At 41.5% G+C, this 19,627-nt stretch overlaps 2 protein-coding genes across 2 annotated transcripts in view; both read right to left on the bottom strand.

Moving 5' to 3' along the window:
• Positions 1–19,627, bottom strand: part of LOC105008668 (carcinoembryonic antigen-related cell adhesion molecule 5) — an 86,765-nt gene that overhangs the window by 4,957 nt on the left and 62,181 nt on the right. The gene's annotated exons all lie outside the window — the stretch shown is intronic.
• Positions 2,918–17,238, bottom strand: LOC117593726. The gene is made up of 5 exons (XM_034289640.1): positions 16,916–17,238; positions 16,221–16,505; positions 15,857–16,114; positions 15,222–15,277; positions 2,918–3,411 (listed from the first exon to the last, which is right to left on the bottom strand). The coding sequence occupies exons 1-4, from the start codon at positions 16,977–16,979 to the stop codon at positions 15,243–15,245; spliced, it is 642 nt and encodes a 213-aa protein (XP_034145531.1). The 5' UTR covers positions 16,980–17,238; the 3' UTR covers positions 2,918–3,411; positions 15,222–15,242.

Raw genomic sequence — 19,627 nt, 5'->3', positions numbered from 1 at the left:
TGAAATACTCAGACCGTCCCGTCTGACAACAACAACCATGCCACGCTCAAAATTGTTTAAATCACCTTTCTTTCCCATTCTGACATTCAGTTTGGAGTTCAGGAGATTTTCTTGACCAGGACCACACCCTTAAATGCATTGAAGCAACTGCCATGTGATTGGTTGATTAGATAATTGCATTAATGAGAAATTGAACAGGTGTTCCTAATAATCCTTTAGGTGAGTGTATATTTCATATCCATTGAGTTACATTGTGGCCAATGGGATGGGCGGAGTAAAATGCTAGCAACTATTGCAAATACACAGTGCTCCTTGATTGTTTTGCATATATTTACTCTATAGTCTCCTTGACATTTCCTACAATATATTCACTGCGGCATATAGTATAGTTTTTTCTGTACAGGGCAATATTTATTTAATATCCATTGAGTTACATTGTGGCCAACAGGATCTAGGATGGGTGGAGAAAAATGCCAGCAACAATTGCAAATCCACAGTGCCCCTTGATTTTTTTGCATATAATTATTCTATACACTCTCCTGAACATTTCCTAAAATACATGTTTACAATACACACTAAGCAAAGGTTCAAAATCGATACATTTAATATTATTAAAATCGCGTTTTAACGCGGACCTCTATTTTGAAGGCAAAATCCGAAATCCGGTCTTATTGTTGCTACGGAATCTCTAATGTTGCCAGCATGACGCTACTAGGATAGGGTGCGGCCCGGATTTTTCTGAAATAACAACATTGGGAAGTTATGTTGAGCTTTTTATGTTGAACATTTTATAAACGTTTCTATTTTGGTCTGCGATATGGTAAATAATTACAATGATTGCAAGAACTACTGTATCTATCGATCTAGCTAACTTAAATGTATAAATGTACAGGATCTAGTTCGCTTAATGTATGCCACATTCATGTAGTTATATTATTAAAACCCCCTCTCCTACCGTTTGCGGAGAATACATCCTTTGCCAAACACAATCCGATCAACGTTATAATTTGGATATTCATACTTCTTAGTTAATAAATCAGATAACTGATTTCAATACGCCCGTAGCACATATCTAAGAAAGTGAAAATACAATCAGCGATCAGCGTCATCTGCGTCTTGTGAGCAACATAGACATAATAAAGAGTAGACGCCGCATTGGCTGCTGGGGCGCGAGAAATACGGCCGCCATGTTTGACCGGTCATACTCCTATTTGCGTAGCAGCAGAAGCAACCATGCCAGAGCACTGTGGAGCATACTCCTGCTCATATCGGCGGACCGTCGAAAGCAGGGCTCGGGGGATTACTTTTCACAAGTAAGATTTAACATTACCGTATTATTGGTTGTATTTTGTGACTAGAATATTACCAGAGAGTTGAGAAGGAGCAAGGGTCTTTGATATTACTGTACTGAAATCGTATCCAGCTAGCTAGGCTATGTTTACTGCACCAGCCGGTGTTCACCCAGCGAACTGAGACTTGATAAGTCATATTCTATAACACTGACTCAAGAATGCTATTGTAGAAATAAAGCAAATATTACTGGTATAACATTGGCCAGCTAATTATATATTCATATAAATAAAAGACGGTATTATCATTGTTGTGCAGTACTAGCTTAGCTAGTAACTTAGTATTTTGGTGGTAGCTTCACTATTTTCAGAATCAAGTAACTTTTTTCAGTAGTAGTAACTCCTTTATTTACCAAGTAGCTTGGCCACACAAGCTACTTTTCTTGTCATGTGAAATTAGCACAACTTAAAGTAGCTTCCTATGTAATGAACTAGCCTACTGCTGTGTTTGTGTAACTTTTTCTTTTATATATATTTTTTTTGTGTTTTGTGTTACTTAGCTTGCTACATTTGACTGGGTGGTAGCTTTTGTGTAGTGAAGCTTTATACATGACAGAGTAACTAATAGCTTAGCTCACTGCAATTTCCAAGTAACTTGCCCAACACTGTGTATTATTCACGTGTAATTCACCCTAACAAAAGTAAGTTACCTCTCATGTCTCATACCCACCACACTTAAAAGGGAACAGAACATCTGATAGTAGAATGGTTTTCAAACAAGCTTATTATTTAGTTCAGCGGTATGTGCTCACCTACAGGTTCAGCCTAGATCACTTGGAGCTCCTATTTAATTCAATCAGAGCGTCAGGTAGGGTTGGTGTTCTTTTAATTACAATTTTGAAAATGTACCTGTCTATGGTGAGCAACATTAAAGAAACACTTCCGGGTCACAAAAATCTGGAATTTTTCAAAATAAAAGAGACCAACGAAATACTTAGAAACGGAGATAAATTGAGTTTATTAATTGTTTGAGAACATGTACCTCTCAAAACATTGACAACAATTCAAATATGATCATATTCAAGAGTAATTTCAATAAAAAGTGGGTATTAAAACACGTTCCAAGGGCAAAATTCAGACAATGCCAATGACTGAATATGGAATACATACTGCCTCATAGCTCATAAACTATTGAATATTCCACAGAGAAAGCAATGTAGAAAATGTTCAGGAGAATGTGTAGAGTAAGACAAACCTGTCTAATCATGGGGAACGGTGTGCTACATCTAGCAACACAATATTTTCCACACCCACTTTAGGCCCCAAAGCAAAACATTATGAAAGACTGTACATGTACATATTGCCCTGTACAGAAAAAAAACTGTTCTATACGCTGCAGTGAATGTATTGTAGGAAATGTTCAGGAGAGTCTATAGAGTGACTATATGCAGAAAAAATCAAAGGGCACTGTGTATTTGCAATTGTTGCTGGCATTTTGCTCCGCCCACTATTGGCCACAATGTAACTCAATTGTGAGTTATTCCAAAACTCTTTCAAAACAAAAAATATGTGTGTATATATATATATATATATATATAAATAAATAAATAAATGTATTGTAGGAAATGTTCTGGAGACAGAATAGAGTGATTATACCACTTGGTGATTACTTCAGCTCAATTCAGCCAATGACCCAAAGTAGTTGTCAATGACTTACATTGACCGGTCATTATCCTGCTGTACCACCTTTAGAGATATAGGTGAACCCAAAACACTGTTTATAGTTTTATACTTTTTAGATAAAATAATAATAATACATTTCCAACTATTTTAAACAAGTTAATATCTATATGAAAGATATATTCTATTACAACTACATTCAAACCATAACTTAATTTGAGAAAACATATGTATTTGTCCAAATATCGAAAGATACATGTTTCAATTGAGAAATAGGAAGGCTTGTATTGTATATGAGTATTCAGTAGGGTTTGTGGACTGTAGAAATGCTTGGGTACAGACATAGTCTCAGAGCCCTGTGGGTCCAGTACCTCCTTCCAGACGGTAACAGAGCAGATGTCTTGGATGTCCTTATGTAAGATTAGGGTCAGGATATCAGCACCTGAAATACAACAAACATTCTGAGAGCCATAGTGCAAGTGCACATTATTGCATGATCAAATTATTGCAGCCTAATCTTCTGGTAATAACGTACATGGATGAATATTTTCATGGCGATCAGCATCTGCTAAAAATTTTCTGACATCAATGCAATAACTTTTTTCTGATAATTCATATAAAATAGAACATCTCATGTTGTTTTGAATGAAGCAATTAATTTTATCTCCAAATAGGAATGTTTATTGTTAAATAAAGTAATAAACTGATAAAAAGTGCAAAAGACATCCGCATGTTTTGTATGCATAAGACTGCAAACAATTCTATAGATGATCAAAGAAACCCAGCCATGAAGCTGAAGTCATAACAATTAAAATGTTCTAAGAAATTACAATCTGCACGGTTGCTGAACAGTGAGCTAGATTTTGCATAATTTAGTTCAACTGGAAATTACATTACATTTTGCTGTATAGCTAGGTACTTTGGTAGTTGGAATATAATTACATTCTAGTATACAAACATTCCCTTTCTTTTCAGAATCATATTCACACATTAAACACTCATTTTATATTTTTACAGATAAAATAACCTACATCTCTAAAGGTGGTACAGCAGGCTAATAACCAGTTAATGTACATGACAACTACTTTAGATCGTTGGCTGAATTGATAAGTAATCACCAAGTGGTGGAATGTGGACAATGGTATGGGCAGAGTAAAATGCCAGCAACAATTGCAAATACACAGTACCCCTTGATTTCTTTTTTGTGTGCATATAATCACTTTTTTTTACAGTCTATGCTCTATAGTCTCCTGAACATTTCCTAGAATACACTTTTACAATATACTCAAAGCAAAGTGCCAAAATAGATTCATTTAATTTGAATAATATCACGTTTTACTGCAGACTTTAATTTGGAAGGCAAAATCTGAAAACCATAAGACTTTTATTTTTGCTACGGAATCTCTAATGTTGCAAGCATGACACAACTTGCTTTACCGGCAGTGGTTCTCAACCTTTTTTGGCCCAGCGCCATCTAGTTCCCTTGCCGCCCCCATCAAATAAGATGTAGGCCAATTGTCCTGAATATTAGTGATTATTATTGTAATCACAAGTGCCAAGGAACCCTAAAATATATCAGGTCTTTGTATAATCTGTATTTCATTGTACCCCCTTGCATGTTTTTTCTTGTATATTGATATACTTTATGTTGGTATTTGTGCAATAAAAATATCTTAACTCCTTTATTGAAAAAACAACATCACAAAATATTAGCAGAGTTTATGCAATAAATAATTACATAATTTGTTCATTGCAGATTCACATCCATACACTGTCTACAAATTTGAATGGTCAACACAACTAAATAAACAGATAAATGCACTGAAGGTAAAGTAAATGCTTGTAAGATTTATAATTACACGTATTAATTGAAGGCTTCTCTGAAGAGTTTAAAGCTTTCATAAATAATATTGAAAATGAACATGGGTTTATTATCCTCAGCTACCCAGAACTGTTTACTCTCAACCCACCCTCCCTGCGCTAAATTTTACCTTGTGTGGGATTGGCTGGGAATTCATTTGTTTCTAGATCTTCCCAAACGTATTTAGATGTGCAGAATGTATTTAACAGCATAAGCCACTTGAACAAAGAAATAGGTAGACACACACCACAGTTTAAGATCATCGGATCTAACATTCCCTGTCGGCTATATTATTGGAGAGGGGAAGTCATAGTCAATCAGATCATGATATACAAACCAAGGCCGATTCCACAAACTCGATTGGCTTGACTGTGTGAACAAGCATCCCAAAATACATTTACACATAGAAAAGGTATCATAGAACCACAAAGTCAAGAATTATAACATTAGACAAAAACAACAATTTGCACACCTATGTAACATAAAATAAGGGTGAAGCATTAATACTGGGAAATGGTGAACAATGATTTTCAGGCTAGGGGCACCAGCTGTGGTGCTTCAGAGACTGTACTCACCTAGGGTTTTCAAGCACAACAGTGTCTAGGCCAGGGTTAACAGAAAGTCAGTGACAGTCCCTATAGCATAAAAACATCTTGTTCATTGGAGAGGTTGTAGGAGGATGTCAAGGACTGCAAGCTGTGGCCTGGGGTGCCTTTCTAGTCTGGACCAATGCCCCCGATTCATGTGCCTCATCGGTCCTCACCTCAGAGACACAAACATTTCTCTGGAAGGTTTCCAACACCTTGTTTCTGTAAATCATATCAAAACAAGAACATGGAGGAACACAAGTGGGGGAACCTTTCTCCAAGACAAAAACACAGGACTTTAATTAGTGAAACCTTAACAGAGACAGTGCCCAGGCGCCACGTAACAAAAAACCCAAACAAAAGCCTAGCTCTTTGTAGAGCCTTTCTTTATAGTTCTTTCGGTCCCTCACTGCGACCAGACAGCTAAACTGTTTACCAGCTATAAACTAAAGAACAAGGGAACCAGTAATTTACACACAGGTTAGATCTTATTGGGTTAGTCCTTTTCTGCAGGCATGGTCGGTGTCCAGTGCTTTCTTTGCTTGGGTTGCCATGGGATTCTCTGCCCTCCAGGTAGCTTTCCAATTAGGTGGCTTCAGGTGTGTGTAATTAGGCCTTAGCCTACTGGGACACCACCTCTCCTGGCCAGCAGATGTAGCTGTGATATCAGGAACATACCGGCCATCACAGACCAATCCTCTCACTCCACTACATTCGAGATTAATTACACATAGTGAAACATTTCAAGCCTTTTTTGTTTCCAACATGATGATTATGGCTTACAGCTCATGGTAATAAAAAATTCAGTAACTCAAAATATTAGGGAACATCAAATGTTGACCTGAGAAGAGCTCTAATCAGCTATTCAACTCAAAACACATGCAAAGGTTTCCTAAGTATGTTAATTCATACACTAAATACTTGGTCGGGACTCATTTCGCACAAATTACTGCATCAATGCGGCGTGGCATGGAAGCAATGAGCCTGTGGCACTGCTGAGGTGTTATGGAAGCCCATGTTGCTTTCATAGCAGCCTTCACCTCGTCTGTGTTGTTGGGTCTGGTGTATCTCTATTTTCTCTTGACAGGTCAGGCGAGTTAAGTGGCCACTCAAGCACAATAATACCATGGGCAGCAAACCAGTTAACAGTCGTTTTGGCACTGTGGGCAGGTGCCAAGTCCTACTGGAAAAGGAAATCAGCATCTCCATATAGCTTGTCAGCAGATAGCTTGTCTAAAATCTCCTAAAATATACGGTTGCATTGCTCTGGACTTGATAAAACACAGTGGACCAACCCCAGCAGATGACATGGCACCCCAAATCATCACTGACCAAATCATCACTCTGGAAACATCACACTGGACTTCAAGCAACTTGGATTCAGTGCCTCTCCACTCTTCCTACATACTCTGGGACCTTGATTTCAAAATGAAATGCAAAATGTACTTTCATCTGAAGAGAGGACTTTGGACAACAGTGCAATGGTCCAGTTCTTTTTCTCATTCGCCCAGGTAAGACGCTTTTGATGTTGTCTCTGGTTCAGGAGTGGCTTGACACTAGGAATGCGCCACTTGAAGCCCACGTCTGTGCATGGTGGCTGTTGATGCACTGATGCCAGCCTCAGTCCAGTCCTTGTGAAACTCCCCGGCTTTGCTTGGTTCAAGAACTTGGGGGACAATCCTTTCAAGGCTGCGATCATCCCTGTTGCTTGTGCACCTTTTCCTACTATACTTTTCCCTTCCAACTTTCCATGAATATGCTTTGATATAGCACTCTGCAAACAGCCAACCCTTTCAGCAATGACCTTCTGTAGCTTATGAGTCAATGAGTGTCTTCTGGACAACTGCCAAGTCAGCAGTCTTCCCCAAGATTGTGGTTGTGTGTACTGAAGGCTCAGGGAGTTTTTTTGATGATTAGAGCTCTTCTCAGGTCGACATTTCTGTATCACATAAAATATTTTGAGATACTGGATTTTTTATTTCCATGAGTTGTAAGACGTTATCGTCAAAAGTCTTCAAATGTTTCACTTTGTATAATTAATCTAGAATAGGAATGAATTTAGAAGGTTACACTTTTTGTCTTTAATTACGGGAAAACATTTTTTTCCATGATATTCTAATTTTTCAAGATGAATCTGTATTTGCAAAACTTTTACAGAAGAAATCTAAATATGAGGTAGTTCTACATAATGCAATCGAACTTCCTCATAACAACAACTGAATCTCCAAAATGACTTTTTATAAAAGGTTGACCTGGTATACAGTGGGTATAGAAAAGAATCACCCCCCCTTTAAAATAATCACATTTTGTTGCTTTGCAGCCTGAAATGAAGACAGACACTGTCTTTGTTTCATTCAGCTGAATTTACTCAGTGCAACTTATAACATCCAAGTGAAAGATATAACACCAACATGTCAGAAAAAAACAAAAACATAATCACTGAGTTGGAAAAAGGATCACCCCCTTGTGTCAGTATTTTGTTGAACCACCTTTTGCTTTAATTACAGCCTTTAGTCTGTTGGGATATGTCTCTACTAACTTTGCACATCTAGACGTTGCAATATTTGACCACTCTCCTTTGCAGAACTACTCAAGTTCAGTTAAAATTGATGGTGACCATTTGTGGACTGCTGTCTTCAAATCAATGGGGTTTAAGTCCGGGCTCTGGCTAGGCCATGCAAGGACATTCACCTTTTTCTCCTTCAACCACTGTGTGGTCAGTTTTGCTGTGTGCTTTGGGTCATTGTCATGTTGGAAGGTAAATCTTCTTCCTATTGACAACTTTCTGGCAGGGAACAGCAGATTTTCCTCAAGAATTTGACAGTATTTTGCCCCATCTCTTATCCTTCTATCCTGACAAGTACTCCAGTCCCTGCTGCAGAGAAACAACCCCATAACGTGATATTACTACCTCCATACTTTACTGTAGGAATGGTGTTATTTGGATGGTGAGCTGTATTGGATTTTCGCCAGACATACCGTTTGGCGTTGAGGTCTCATCTGACCATAACACCTTTTCCCACTTGGCCTTAGAATCTTCAAGGTGCATTTTGGCAAAGCTCATTCGTGACTGCATGTGGCCTTTCTTGAGGAGTGGCTTTATTCTTGCAACCCTCCCATACAAGCCACATTTGTGGAGAATTTGTGATATTGTTGTCACATGCACACAATGACCACTCTTTGTCATGAATTCCTGCAACTGCTTCAGAGTTGCTGTAGGCCTCTTGGTAGCCTCTCTGACCAGTTTCCTCCTGGCTCTTTCATCCAGTTTGGAGCGACGTCAATCAATCATACAATCAATCAAATCATCCATCCATCCATCCATCCATCTTCTTCCGCTTATCCGGGGCCGGGTCGCGGGGGCAGCAGTCTAAGCAGGGATGCCCAGACTTCCCTCTCCCCAGACACTTCCTCTAGCTCTTCCGGGGGGACACCGAGGCGTTCCCAGGCCAGCCGGGAGACATAGTCCCTCCAGCGTGTCCTAGGTCTTCCCCGGGGTCTCTTCCCGGTGGGACGGGACCGGAACACCTTCCCAGGAAGGCGTTCCGGAGGCATCCGAAAAAGATGCCCAAGCCACCTCAGCTGACCCCTCTCGATGTGGAGGAGCAGCGGCTCTACTCTGAGCTCCTCCCGGGTGACCGAGCTTCTCACCCTATCTCTAAGGGATCGCCCGGCCACCCTGCGGAGAAAGCTCATTTCGGCCGCCTGTATCCGGGATCTTGTCCTTTCGGTCATGACCCAAAGCTCATGACTATAGGTGAGAGTAGGAACGTAGATTGACTGGTAAATCGAGAGCTTCGCCTTGCGGCTCAGCTCTTTCTTCACCACGACAGACCGATACATCGACTGCATTACTGCAGAAGCTGCACCGATCCGTCTGTCAATCTCCCGTTCCATCCTTCCCTCACTCGTGAACAAGACCCCTAGATACTTAAACTCCTCCACTTGAGGCAGGCACTCTCCACCAACCTGAAGTGGGCAAGCCACCCTTTTCCGACTGAGGACCATGGCCTCGGATTTGGAGGTACTGATTTTCATCCCCACCGCTTCACACTCGGCTGCAAACCGTCCCAGTGCATGCTGAAGGTCCTGGTTAGAAGGGGCCAACACGACAACATCATCTGCAAAGAGCAGAGACGAAATTGTGTGGTCCCCAAACCTGACACCCTCCGGCCCCTGGCTGCGCCTAGAAATTCTGTCCATAAAAATTACGAACAGAACCGGTGACAAAGGGCAGCCCTGCCGGAGTCCAACATGCACTGGGAACAAGTCTGACTTACTGCCGGCAATGCGGACCAAGCTCCTGCTTCGGTTGTACAGGGACCTGACAGCCCTTAGCAAAGGACCCAGGACCCCATATTCCCCAAGCACCCTCCACAAGATGCCGCGAGGGACACAGTCGAATGCCTTCTCCAAATCCACAAAACACATGTGGATTGGTTGGGCAAACTCCCATGAACCCTCCAACACCCCGTAGAGGGTATAGAGCTGGTCCAGTGTTCCACGGCCCGGACGAAAACCACACTGTTCCTCCTGAATCCGAGGTTCTACTATCGGCCGTATTCTCCTCTCCAGAACCCTGGCATAGACTTTCCCGGGGAGGCTGAGAAGTGTGAACCCCCTATAGTTGGAACACACCATCCGGTCCCCCTTCTTAAAAAGAGGGACCACCACCCCGGTCTGCCATCCCAGAGGCACTGTCCCCGAAGGCCACGCGATGTTGCACAGGCGTGTCAACCCAGACAGCCCCACAACATCCAGAGACTTGAGGTACTCAGGGCGGATCTCATCCACCCCCGGTGCCTTGCCACAGAGGTGGTCAATCAAATCAATCAAATGTATTTATAAAGCCCTTTTTACAACAGCAGTTGTCACAAAGTGCTTTACAGAGACACCCGGCCTTAAACCCCAAGGAGCAAACAACAGTAGTGTTTGATTTCAGTGGCTAGGAAAAACTCCCTAAGAAGGCTGAATTTTAGGAAGAAATCTAGAGAGGACCCAGGCTCAGAGGGGTGACCAGTCCTCTTCTGGCTGTGCCGGGTGAGATATTAAGAGTCCAATTAGAATAATAAATACATTTCTCTGGGCTAAATCCAGAGTCTATTTGATTCTAGACTAGGTCAAAAGTATGACCAGATGGACAAGGACAGGGACAGCAACGAGCCCCCCAAACCAGGTACTCCGCAGGTGTGGACCAGGACCTCATCTCCTCCTAAAATGTAAAACTGGAGGAGACTGAGAAAAGTTAGAAAGTGCATTCCTCATAACCCCCAGCACAATAATATAGCAGCGTAACACCTTGGAACTGAGACGGGGGGGTCTGGCGACACTGTGGCCCTACCCAGGGGAGGCCACGGACATGGCCCAACAGGCAGGAAATCAATCCACCCACACTGCCAGGCATCAACCAAAGGGACACCCACCAACCGCAACCCCCCTGAAAGAGGGGGGTCGAGTATTGCCAGCAGCGTACAGCCCAATTGCACAAGTGCGTAACAGAGAGTCAACAACAAGCCAGTGACTCTTCCCCCGAAAGGCATTGGAGGGAGGGCATCCCAGTGGTGACGAGAGCTCACCTGGAAAGACAGCAAGGGTGGACAGTATCAAGCCTACTGGTCACCTTCACGCCCCCGGGCCAGGCTACACCTAATTATAAACCGTGCTGTAGAAATTAGTTTGACAGTTTGCACTGAGTTTGCATTTCTAACCTTAATTGGCAGGTCATTCCAACGTAGTGGAGCTCTATGAGAAAAGGCCCTGCCGCCAGCTGTTTGTTTAGAAATTCTAGGTACAATTAAATGGCCTGCATCATGCGATCGTAGGTTACGTGTAGGTATGTATGGCTGGATCATTTCATTAAGGTAAGTAGGAGAAAGTCCATGTATTCATTTATAGGTTAAGAGTAAAACCTTAAAATCAGCCCTAACCCTAACAGGCAGACAGCGTAAGGACGCTAGGACAGGAGTAATGTGTTCAAATGTTTTTGTTCTAGTTAGGATTCTAGCAGCCGTGTGCAGCACTAATTGAAGTTTATTTATTAATTTGTCTGGATAATCAGAGAGAAGAGCATTGCAGTAATCTAGTCTAGAAGTAACAAAAGCATGGATTAATTTTTCTGCATCAGTTTTTGATAGAAAGTTTCTCATTTTTGCAATGTTTCGAAGATGAAAATAAGCAACTCTTGAGACATATTTTATATGTTCTTCAAAGGAGAGGTCAGGGTCAAGGGTAACGCCAAGGTTTTTTGCAGTTTTTTGGGATACGACCATGCAGCCGTCAAGGTTCACAGTGAGATCTGCTAACAACGCTCTTTGTTTTTTGGGTCCTAAAAGGAGCATTTCTGTTTTCCTTGAGTTTATGAGCAAGAAATTCTCTGTCATCCACTTCCTAATATCTGAAACGCATGCTTCCAAAGTAGCTAATTTAGGGGCTTCTCCATGCTTTATTGAAATATATAACTGTGTGTCATCAGCGTAACAGTGAAAGTTTACATTGTGATTTCGGATTACATCGCCCAGAGGGAGCATATATAGTGAGAAAAATAATGGGCCCAGAACCGAGCCTTGAGGAACACCAAAGCATACCTTTGACTTGTCAGAGGATATGCCATCCACACTAACAAACTGATATCTTTCAGATAAATAAGATTTAAATCAGGCTAGAACATGTCCACGTAGCCCAATATGGGTTTCCAGTCTCTCCAAGAGAAGGGAGTGATCAATAGTGTCAAAAGCAGCACTAAGATCAAGAAGCAACAGGACGGATGCAGAACCTTTGTCCGAGGCCATTAGAAGGTCATTTGTTACCTTCACGAGTGCAGTCTCAGTACTATAATGGGATCTGAAACCAGACTGGAGTATTTCATAAATGTTATTTGTCTTTAGGAAGGCATTCAGTTGTTGGGAAACACATTTTTCTAAGATTTCTGAGAGGAACGGGAGGTTCGATATTGGCCTATAATTGTTTAATATGTCGGGATTCAGATTAGATTTGTTTTAGAAGAGGCTTAATTTCCTAAATTTCTTGTGAGTTTGGTACACATCCAGAGTAAAGGGAAATTGGCTGACCTAGCACAGGAAATAGCTCCTTAAGTAATTTTGTTGGAATCAGGTCTAGCTGAGAGTTTGTGGGTTTAGAACTCATTACAAATTTAGTAAATGTGTCGAGCGATACGGTATCAAAAAATTCAAGTGTCCCCATTGACACCTGGTCAGGGAGGTTCAGGACATTTTTAGGACAACTGAGATTTTGAGGACCATAACTATTTAAGGAGGAGTCAGTTATTTGTTTTCTAATGGTGATGATCTTTTCATCAAAGTAGTTCATGTATTCATTACAACTAAAGTGAAGACCCACTTCACTTGCTAAGCTTTGCTTTTTTGTTAACTTTACAACTGTATCAAAGAGACATTTTGGATTGTTTTTGTTCACCTCAATCAGGTTGGAGAAATAAGCTGATCGAGCAGACGTGAGTGATTTTCGGTATTGTAGTGTACTGTCTATCCAGGCTAGTCTAAATACTTCCAACTTGGTGGAGCGCCACTTTCGCTCCAATTTTCTGGAGGCTTGCTTAAGAGCTCTAGTATTGTCTGTGTACCAGGGAGCAAGTTTAACAGCCTGCGGCCTGACCTGCACCCTATCTCATGTTAAAGCTATAGGAGTGTGACTCCTGTCAATGTTCCTAGATAAAAGAAGAGCACCACTCCAGCTAGGATGGAGTCCGTCGCTCCTCAGCAGATCAGGCCTGGCCCTATTTCTGGGAGAGTCCCAAAAAGAAAGCCAGTTATCTACAAACTCTACCTCCTCCGACGGGCAGAACTCTGTTTTCAGCCAGCGATTGAGTTGCGCAAGTCTGCTGTAGAGCTCGTCACTACCCCTAGCTGGGAGGGGCCAGAGACAATTACTCGATGCCGACACATCTTTCTAGCTATAGTTTACACGCTGATGCTATGTTCTGCTTCGTAACCTCTGACTGTTTCATCCTAACGTCATTGGTGCCAACGTGAATAACAATATCTCTGTAGTCTCTATACTTGCCAGTTTTAGACTTCGCTAGCACGAACCCCAGATTTGCGGCTACGTCGGTGGCTCTGCCCCCCAGTAAACAGTGTACGATCGCTGGCTGATTCTTTAGTCTAATACTGCGGGTAATGGAATCACAGATGACTAAAGTTTTCAGTTTTTCAAGGCCACCGGTAGAAAATGCCTGCCCATCATTCCCCTCCGAAGACGGCTCGGGCCTTGACTCCGACTCCAGTGGGGAAAACCTGTTGAAAGTCTCAGTTGGATTTAGCAACGATTCAGGTTTAACTGGTCGACGGCATTTCTTCCCAGTGACCAAGAGAAAGTTATTGCCCGGCTGCAGGAGCTGTGCTAACAAAACTATAGTTTCTTCCTGGTGGCACTGACGCAGTTTTTTCTATTTCTACACTAGCATAATCCTTGCCTGACATTTGCATCAGAAGCCGAGCCTCTAACTCTGCTATCTTTAACTGAAGATCATAGTTCTCCTCCGTGTTGTTACTACAATTACAGTGGTAAGGCATTTTAATGATACTTAGCCTCGGGTGTTCAGGGGTGAGTAGTTCCGTTAATTATGTCCAAAAAGAGTCCCAGTGTAGTAAAGTTGGGTAAGAGGTCAACAGATAAAAATATTGCGTTAGTCAACTCTTAAAATAGAATTTTGACCAATTAGTTTATATAGAGTAAATTCGAAAAAAGTTTGGCAGGTAGCCAGGTAGGTAACAGCAGGCAGCGTACATCACATCAACAATCCGCAATCTCAACAATCCCACAATGCAGTTCGTCAATACAACACGAAACGTCCTGATCCAGGGAGGGTCTGTGTTGTACAAAATACCTTCCACTTCTTAATAATAGACTTCCCTGTGCTTCTATGCCTTTGAATTTTTTTGTATCCATCTCCTGACTTGTGCCTGTCCACAACTTAATCCCGGAAATCTTTTGACATTGCCTTGCCACCCATTGTTAAATGTTTTCTTCAGTTGCACGACCAAGGACTGAAATGCTTCAGGAAAAGCTTGTTTCATGCTGAGCTAATCAAAATGACCACAGGTGATCACAGTCGAAAGTCAATTGGCTTTGTGTGCTATTGAGAAGGTGATTAACTACACCTGGTTGGGTTTACAAGTAATTTTTAGGAGGGCAGTGATGATTTTTCCAACTCAGTGATTCTGTTTTTTAATTTGTAATATTTTTTGGTATTATATCTTTCACTTGGATGTTATAAGTTGTAAATACAGCTGAATAAAACAAACATTTGTTTGATCCGTTTTCATTTCAGGCTGCAAAGCAACAAAATGTGATTATTTTAAAGGGGGGTGATTCTTTTCTATACCCACTGTAGCTGTAGAATGTACTTTCGTTTTCACAGGATGTTTCTTTACAGTTGATACACTGCCAAAAGTTCAACATATGAAATATCTTTCTTGTTTTGGTTGAATGTAAGAGTTGTAAAAAGCATGTAGGGAGCCTTCAAACAAGTTTTCTAGTCCTCTGGACAATCTTTTGGTCTGGTATTAAAGTTAGGGCGAGAAAATAGCTCAGTGTGGAATAAGCTACTTAATGTATCAGGTACAGCAACTGCTTTACTAATTTGAATATTAGCCATCTCAGTTATTCATTTGACAAAGGCAAAATCTAGTTGTTCATTTGACAAAGGCAAAATCTATTTTTTTATCACAACATTTATATACATACTGTACAAGAATAACAATGGAAGTGATTCCAAGCACTTCCTTGTCAATACATCTTTTGGTAGGTGTTTTGGTAAGATCAACTTACCATCCTAAAATACTGGCTCCTCTAATCCTTGGCCTTGGTAGTTAAGAGAGTTTCTCCTGCAGAATAAACACAAGAGAAGAGTTGGATTTAGACACACAGGTTTTTTTTTAATGTTCCCAGTTCTGTTTTATTATGTTCCCAGTTCCTTAACCCTAAACTTGAACCTAACTCTAATCTCAATAACCTAACATTTATGACTAAACTTAACCTAACCTTAAACCCTGGTGCCAAAATCTAAAATTCTAAACCTAACCACAATTCAAAATGTTAAGCTAAATCTAATCTAACACAAGCTGAAAATAACCTTTTTCCTAGTGGGGACCGGCTAAAACAAGGGCTAAAACAAGGTCTAAACTCAATGCTTTTAGAGAAGTAGGTGTCTCATCCAACATGGAGATGGATGTTTATAAAGGGAAACACGAGAAAACTTGGAAAGATTCTAAGTTGTGATCTTATTAGTGAGCAAAGGTCCCTGATCTTATTCAAACAGTCTGTATTTCTGGGATGAGACCTGAACAGCACTGGACTGTGAGGTAACATGGGCAGTGCATGAATAATGATGTGTTTAGGAACTTCTTAGATTTTTTCTGGAGCTGTACTGAAAGACAATATCACTCTTATGAATGTCCACTCACTTGGGTCAAACAACGGTCCCACTGGATCACTGTCTTTCTCACTAACACCATTCTTCAGCTTGCAGGTGTAACCATTTTGATGGAGTTTACTGTCACTCTTACTGACAGTCAGTAACTTGCCAATCCGCTCCCAGTCCTCTCCCACTTTCCACCAGTAGGTGACTGGTTCAGCACCAGCTGTGTCACCATCACAGGTCAGAGTGCAGGAGATTTTGTTGTCATCGCAGGAAACATTGATAGCTGGTTTGGGGACTGGTTCTATAAATGAAGGTAAATGATTAAGGATCTCTCAGCAAAAGACTGAGAGACACTGCATTACCAGTAATTCTGTTCAAGCCACTTGGACTGGCATGCACACACTTACTGAGAACAGATAATGTATAGGTCTTCTCAAGCCGTTTGCTGTTAAACTCCACAGAGTACACCCCTTCATCTGTTTTCCTCAACCCGGTGATTGTCAGTACTCCAGTAGTTGTATCTAGGGTTGTGCGGCCGTTGAAGTCACCATAGTAGGTTACCTCAGGGCCAAAATCCGCTTCAAAGTCTGCCACCTTGTTCAGCCCCAGCCTCCATAGGATTGATGAGGGGGGGTTAGTCACAGAGTCCGGCGTCAACACAACTTCGCCTCCCAATTCGCAAGGACCATTCTCTAGAAAAAACATTTCATATATCAAAGCAGCCATGTTAGAAATCAGGGTAACACTTCATTTGAAAGATATAAATATGTTTCACCATTGGTATTAAAGTGACATTAACTTTCTGAGCTTCCCAGAATGTGACCCCTGACCTCTGTAGTGGGAGTGGATCCTTACTTTTCACCTTGGTTATCAGAATGTATCTACACAGATTTCCCATATAGGACAGGATAGATTAAATATAGTGAAATGTATGAAGTTTTACATAATGCCGCTATAAACATTTTTGACTTTGGTCTGCGATTTTGTATACAAACACAATGATTACAAGTAACAAGCACACTAGTTAGCTAACAGACATTCGGGTGAAAGATTCACCGCGTACATCAATAGTTCGGCTACTCGTAATAAAAACCTGTCTTACTGGTTATGGAGAACACAGCCTTTGTCGAACACAATAAGATCAACAATTTGATTTGGTTAGGCATAATTGTCAGTCAATAATATCTGAAATGTTGATGTGCCAAATATGTCAAATGTTCTTTTCACAGCATAAAGTATTTTAATGAAAAGTGAAAGTAAGATCTGTGGGAGTTCCACCCATAAGCCCCCTGGTGGAAAGCCATTGATCCATTTATTATAAAATATGTTCAATAGAAACAATCATACATCAACAATTTTTATAGCATTATTTGTATGTTATAACATAAATGACCACTTGAACTCGAATAGTCTTGGCTGCAGGCATGTCTAATAATCTACCAGCCATTTGCTTCCTTGATTTCAGAAATGTAACTTTAGCCACCATTCCAAACTATTTGTAATACTGCATTGTACAGTATAGTGTGTACAGTATCGTATTTCATTCATTTATAGAATTTTGTAAGATATAAATGTTTCAATGTTTTGTTTAAATAATTAACATTATTCAAATTTGAATTACAGTGGACTTAACATAGTGGCAAATGATGATTATGTACCCTTGATTGATAGGGTAACTTGAGGTAAGACCCCTTCCCCAATACTTTAAAAGGTGTAACACGTACACTTGTCACAATTTCGTTTTTACAAAATATTCTTGAGAAACTAAAAATATAAAAACGATAATGCCATTTGGGTCAAAATAGCAAACAAAGCCATACTTTATGGCAAACCAAGTCATTCATGTTACAGTGTGAGTACAGTAAGACATTATCACACTTATGAATGTCCACTCACTTGGGTCAAACAACGGTCCCACTGGATCACTGTCTTTCTCACTAACACCATTCTTCAGCTTGCAGGTGTACTTGTATCCGTTTTGATTGAGTTTACTGTAACTCTTAGTGACAGTCAGTAACTTGCCAATCTCCTCCCAGTTCCCCTCTCCCACTTTCCACCAGTAGGTGACTGGTTCAGCACTAGCTGTGTCACCATCACAGGTCAAATTGCAGGAGATTTTGTTGTCATTGCAGGAAACTATTATAGCTGGTTTGGGGACTGGTTCTATAAGAGAAGGTAAATGATTAAGGATCTATCAGAAAATGCCTGAGAGACACTGCATTACCTGTAGTTCTGTTCAAGCCACTTGGACTGGAAAGCACACACTTACTGAGAACAGATAATGTATAGGTCTTCTCAAGCCGTTTGCTGTTAAACTCCACAGAGTAAACCCCTTCATCTGTTTTCCTCAACCCGGTGATCTTCAGTTCTCCAGTAGTTGTATCTACGGTTGTGCGGTCGTTGAAGTCACCATAGTAGGTTACCTCAGGGCCAAAATCCTTGTCAAAGTCTGCCACCTTGTTCAGCCCCAGCCTCCATAGGATTGATGAGGGGGGGTTAGTCACAGAGACCGGCGTCAACACAACTTCGCCTCCCAATTCACAAGGACCATTCTCTAGAAAAAACATTTCATATATCAAAGCAGCCATGTTAGAAATCAGGGTAACACTTCATTTGAAAGGTATAAACATGTTTCTCCATTGGAAATTGAAAGTGACATTAACTTTCTGAGCTTCCCAGAATGTGACCCCTGACCTCTGTAGTGGGAGTGGATCCTTACTTTTCACCTGGGTTATCAGAATGTATCTACACAGATATCCCATATAGGACAGGATAGATTAAATATAGTGAAATGTATGAAGTGTAATGTTCTATTAATTATATTTCTATGTACAGTTCCGGAAAAAATGAAGCGACAACTGAACCTTTTTCTTTCCTTTCCAAAATAGTTGAAAAGTAAGGTTTTGAACAGAAGGGTGAAAATTAAGAGACCACTCTGTTCCTCAATCAAATCCCCCACCCCGCCAACTGCTTGCTGTACACTCGTTGTCCTGAAAGCCTAGTAAACTTGATTTCAATCTGGTGTGCACATGTGTAAATTGTACAAAGTAAATTTAAAAAAGTATTCTTACTCTTTTACACCAGTTTACTTGCCATACCATACCATACCATCTTCTTCCGCTTATCCGGGGCCGGGTCGCGGGGGCAGCAGTCTAAGCAGGGATGCCCAGACTTCCCTCTCCCCAGACACTTCCTCCAGCTCTTCCGGGGGGACACCGAGGCGTTCCCAGGCCAGCCGGGAGACATAGTCCCTCCAGCGTGTCCTAGGTCTTCCCCGGGGTCTCCTCCCGGTGGGACGGGACCGGAACACCTTCCCCGGAAGGCGTTCCGGAGGCATCCGAAACAGATGCCCAAGCCACCTCAGCTGACCCCTCTCGATGTGGAGGAGCAGCAGCTCTACTCTGAGCTCCTCCCGGGTGACCGAGCTTCTCACCCTATCTCTAAGGGATCGCCCGGCCACCCTGCGGAGAAAGCTCATTTCGGCCGCCTGTATCCGGGATCTTGTCCTTTCGGTCATGACCCAAAGCTCATGACCATAGGTGAGAGTAGGAACGTAGATTGACTGGTAAATCGAGAGCTTCGCCTTGCGGCTCAGCTCTTTCTTCACCACGACAGGCCGATACATCGACTGCATTACTGCAGAAGCTGCACCGATCCGTCTGTCAATCTCCCGTTCCATCCTTCCCTCACTCGTGAACAAGACCCCTAGATACTTAAACTCCTCCACTTGAGGCAGGCACTCTCCACCAACCTGAAGTGGGCAAGCCACCCTTTTCCGACTGAGGACCATGGCCTCGGATTTGGAGGTACTGAT

This window comes from Esox lucius, chromosome 22 (genome assembly GCF_011004845.1).
Source record: "Esox lucius isolate fEsoLuc1 chromosome 22, fEsoLuc1.pri, whole genome shotgun sequence".
Lineage (NCBI taxonomy): Eukaryota > Metazoa > Chordata > Actinopteri > Esociformes > Esocidae > Esox > Esox lucius.
Note: the sequence above shows the minus strand (reverse complement) of the source record. Positions and strands in the feature narration are given on the sequence as shown.

Coding starts and splice junctions, on each gene's coding strand:
- LOC117593726 (XM_034289640.1), bottom strand. CDS start 16,979: ATGCCTAACCAAATCAAATTGTTGATCTTATTGTGTTCGACAAAGGCT. Junction 16,506..16,915: donor GGCTGTGTTCTCCATAACCA/GTAAGACAGGTT, acceptor TGTTTTTTCTAG/AGAATGGTCCTTGCGAATTG. Junction 16,115..16,220: donor CTATACATTATCTGTTCTCA/GTAAGTGTGTGC, acceptor CTTCATTTATAG/AACCAGTCCCCAAACCAGCT.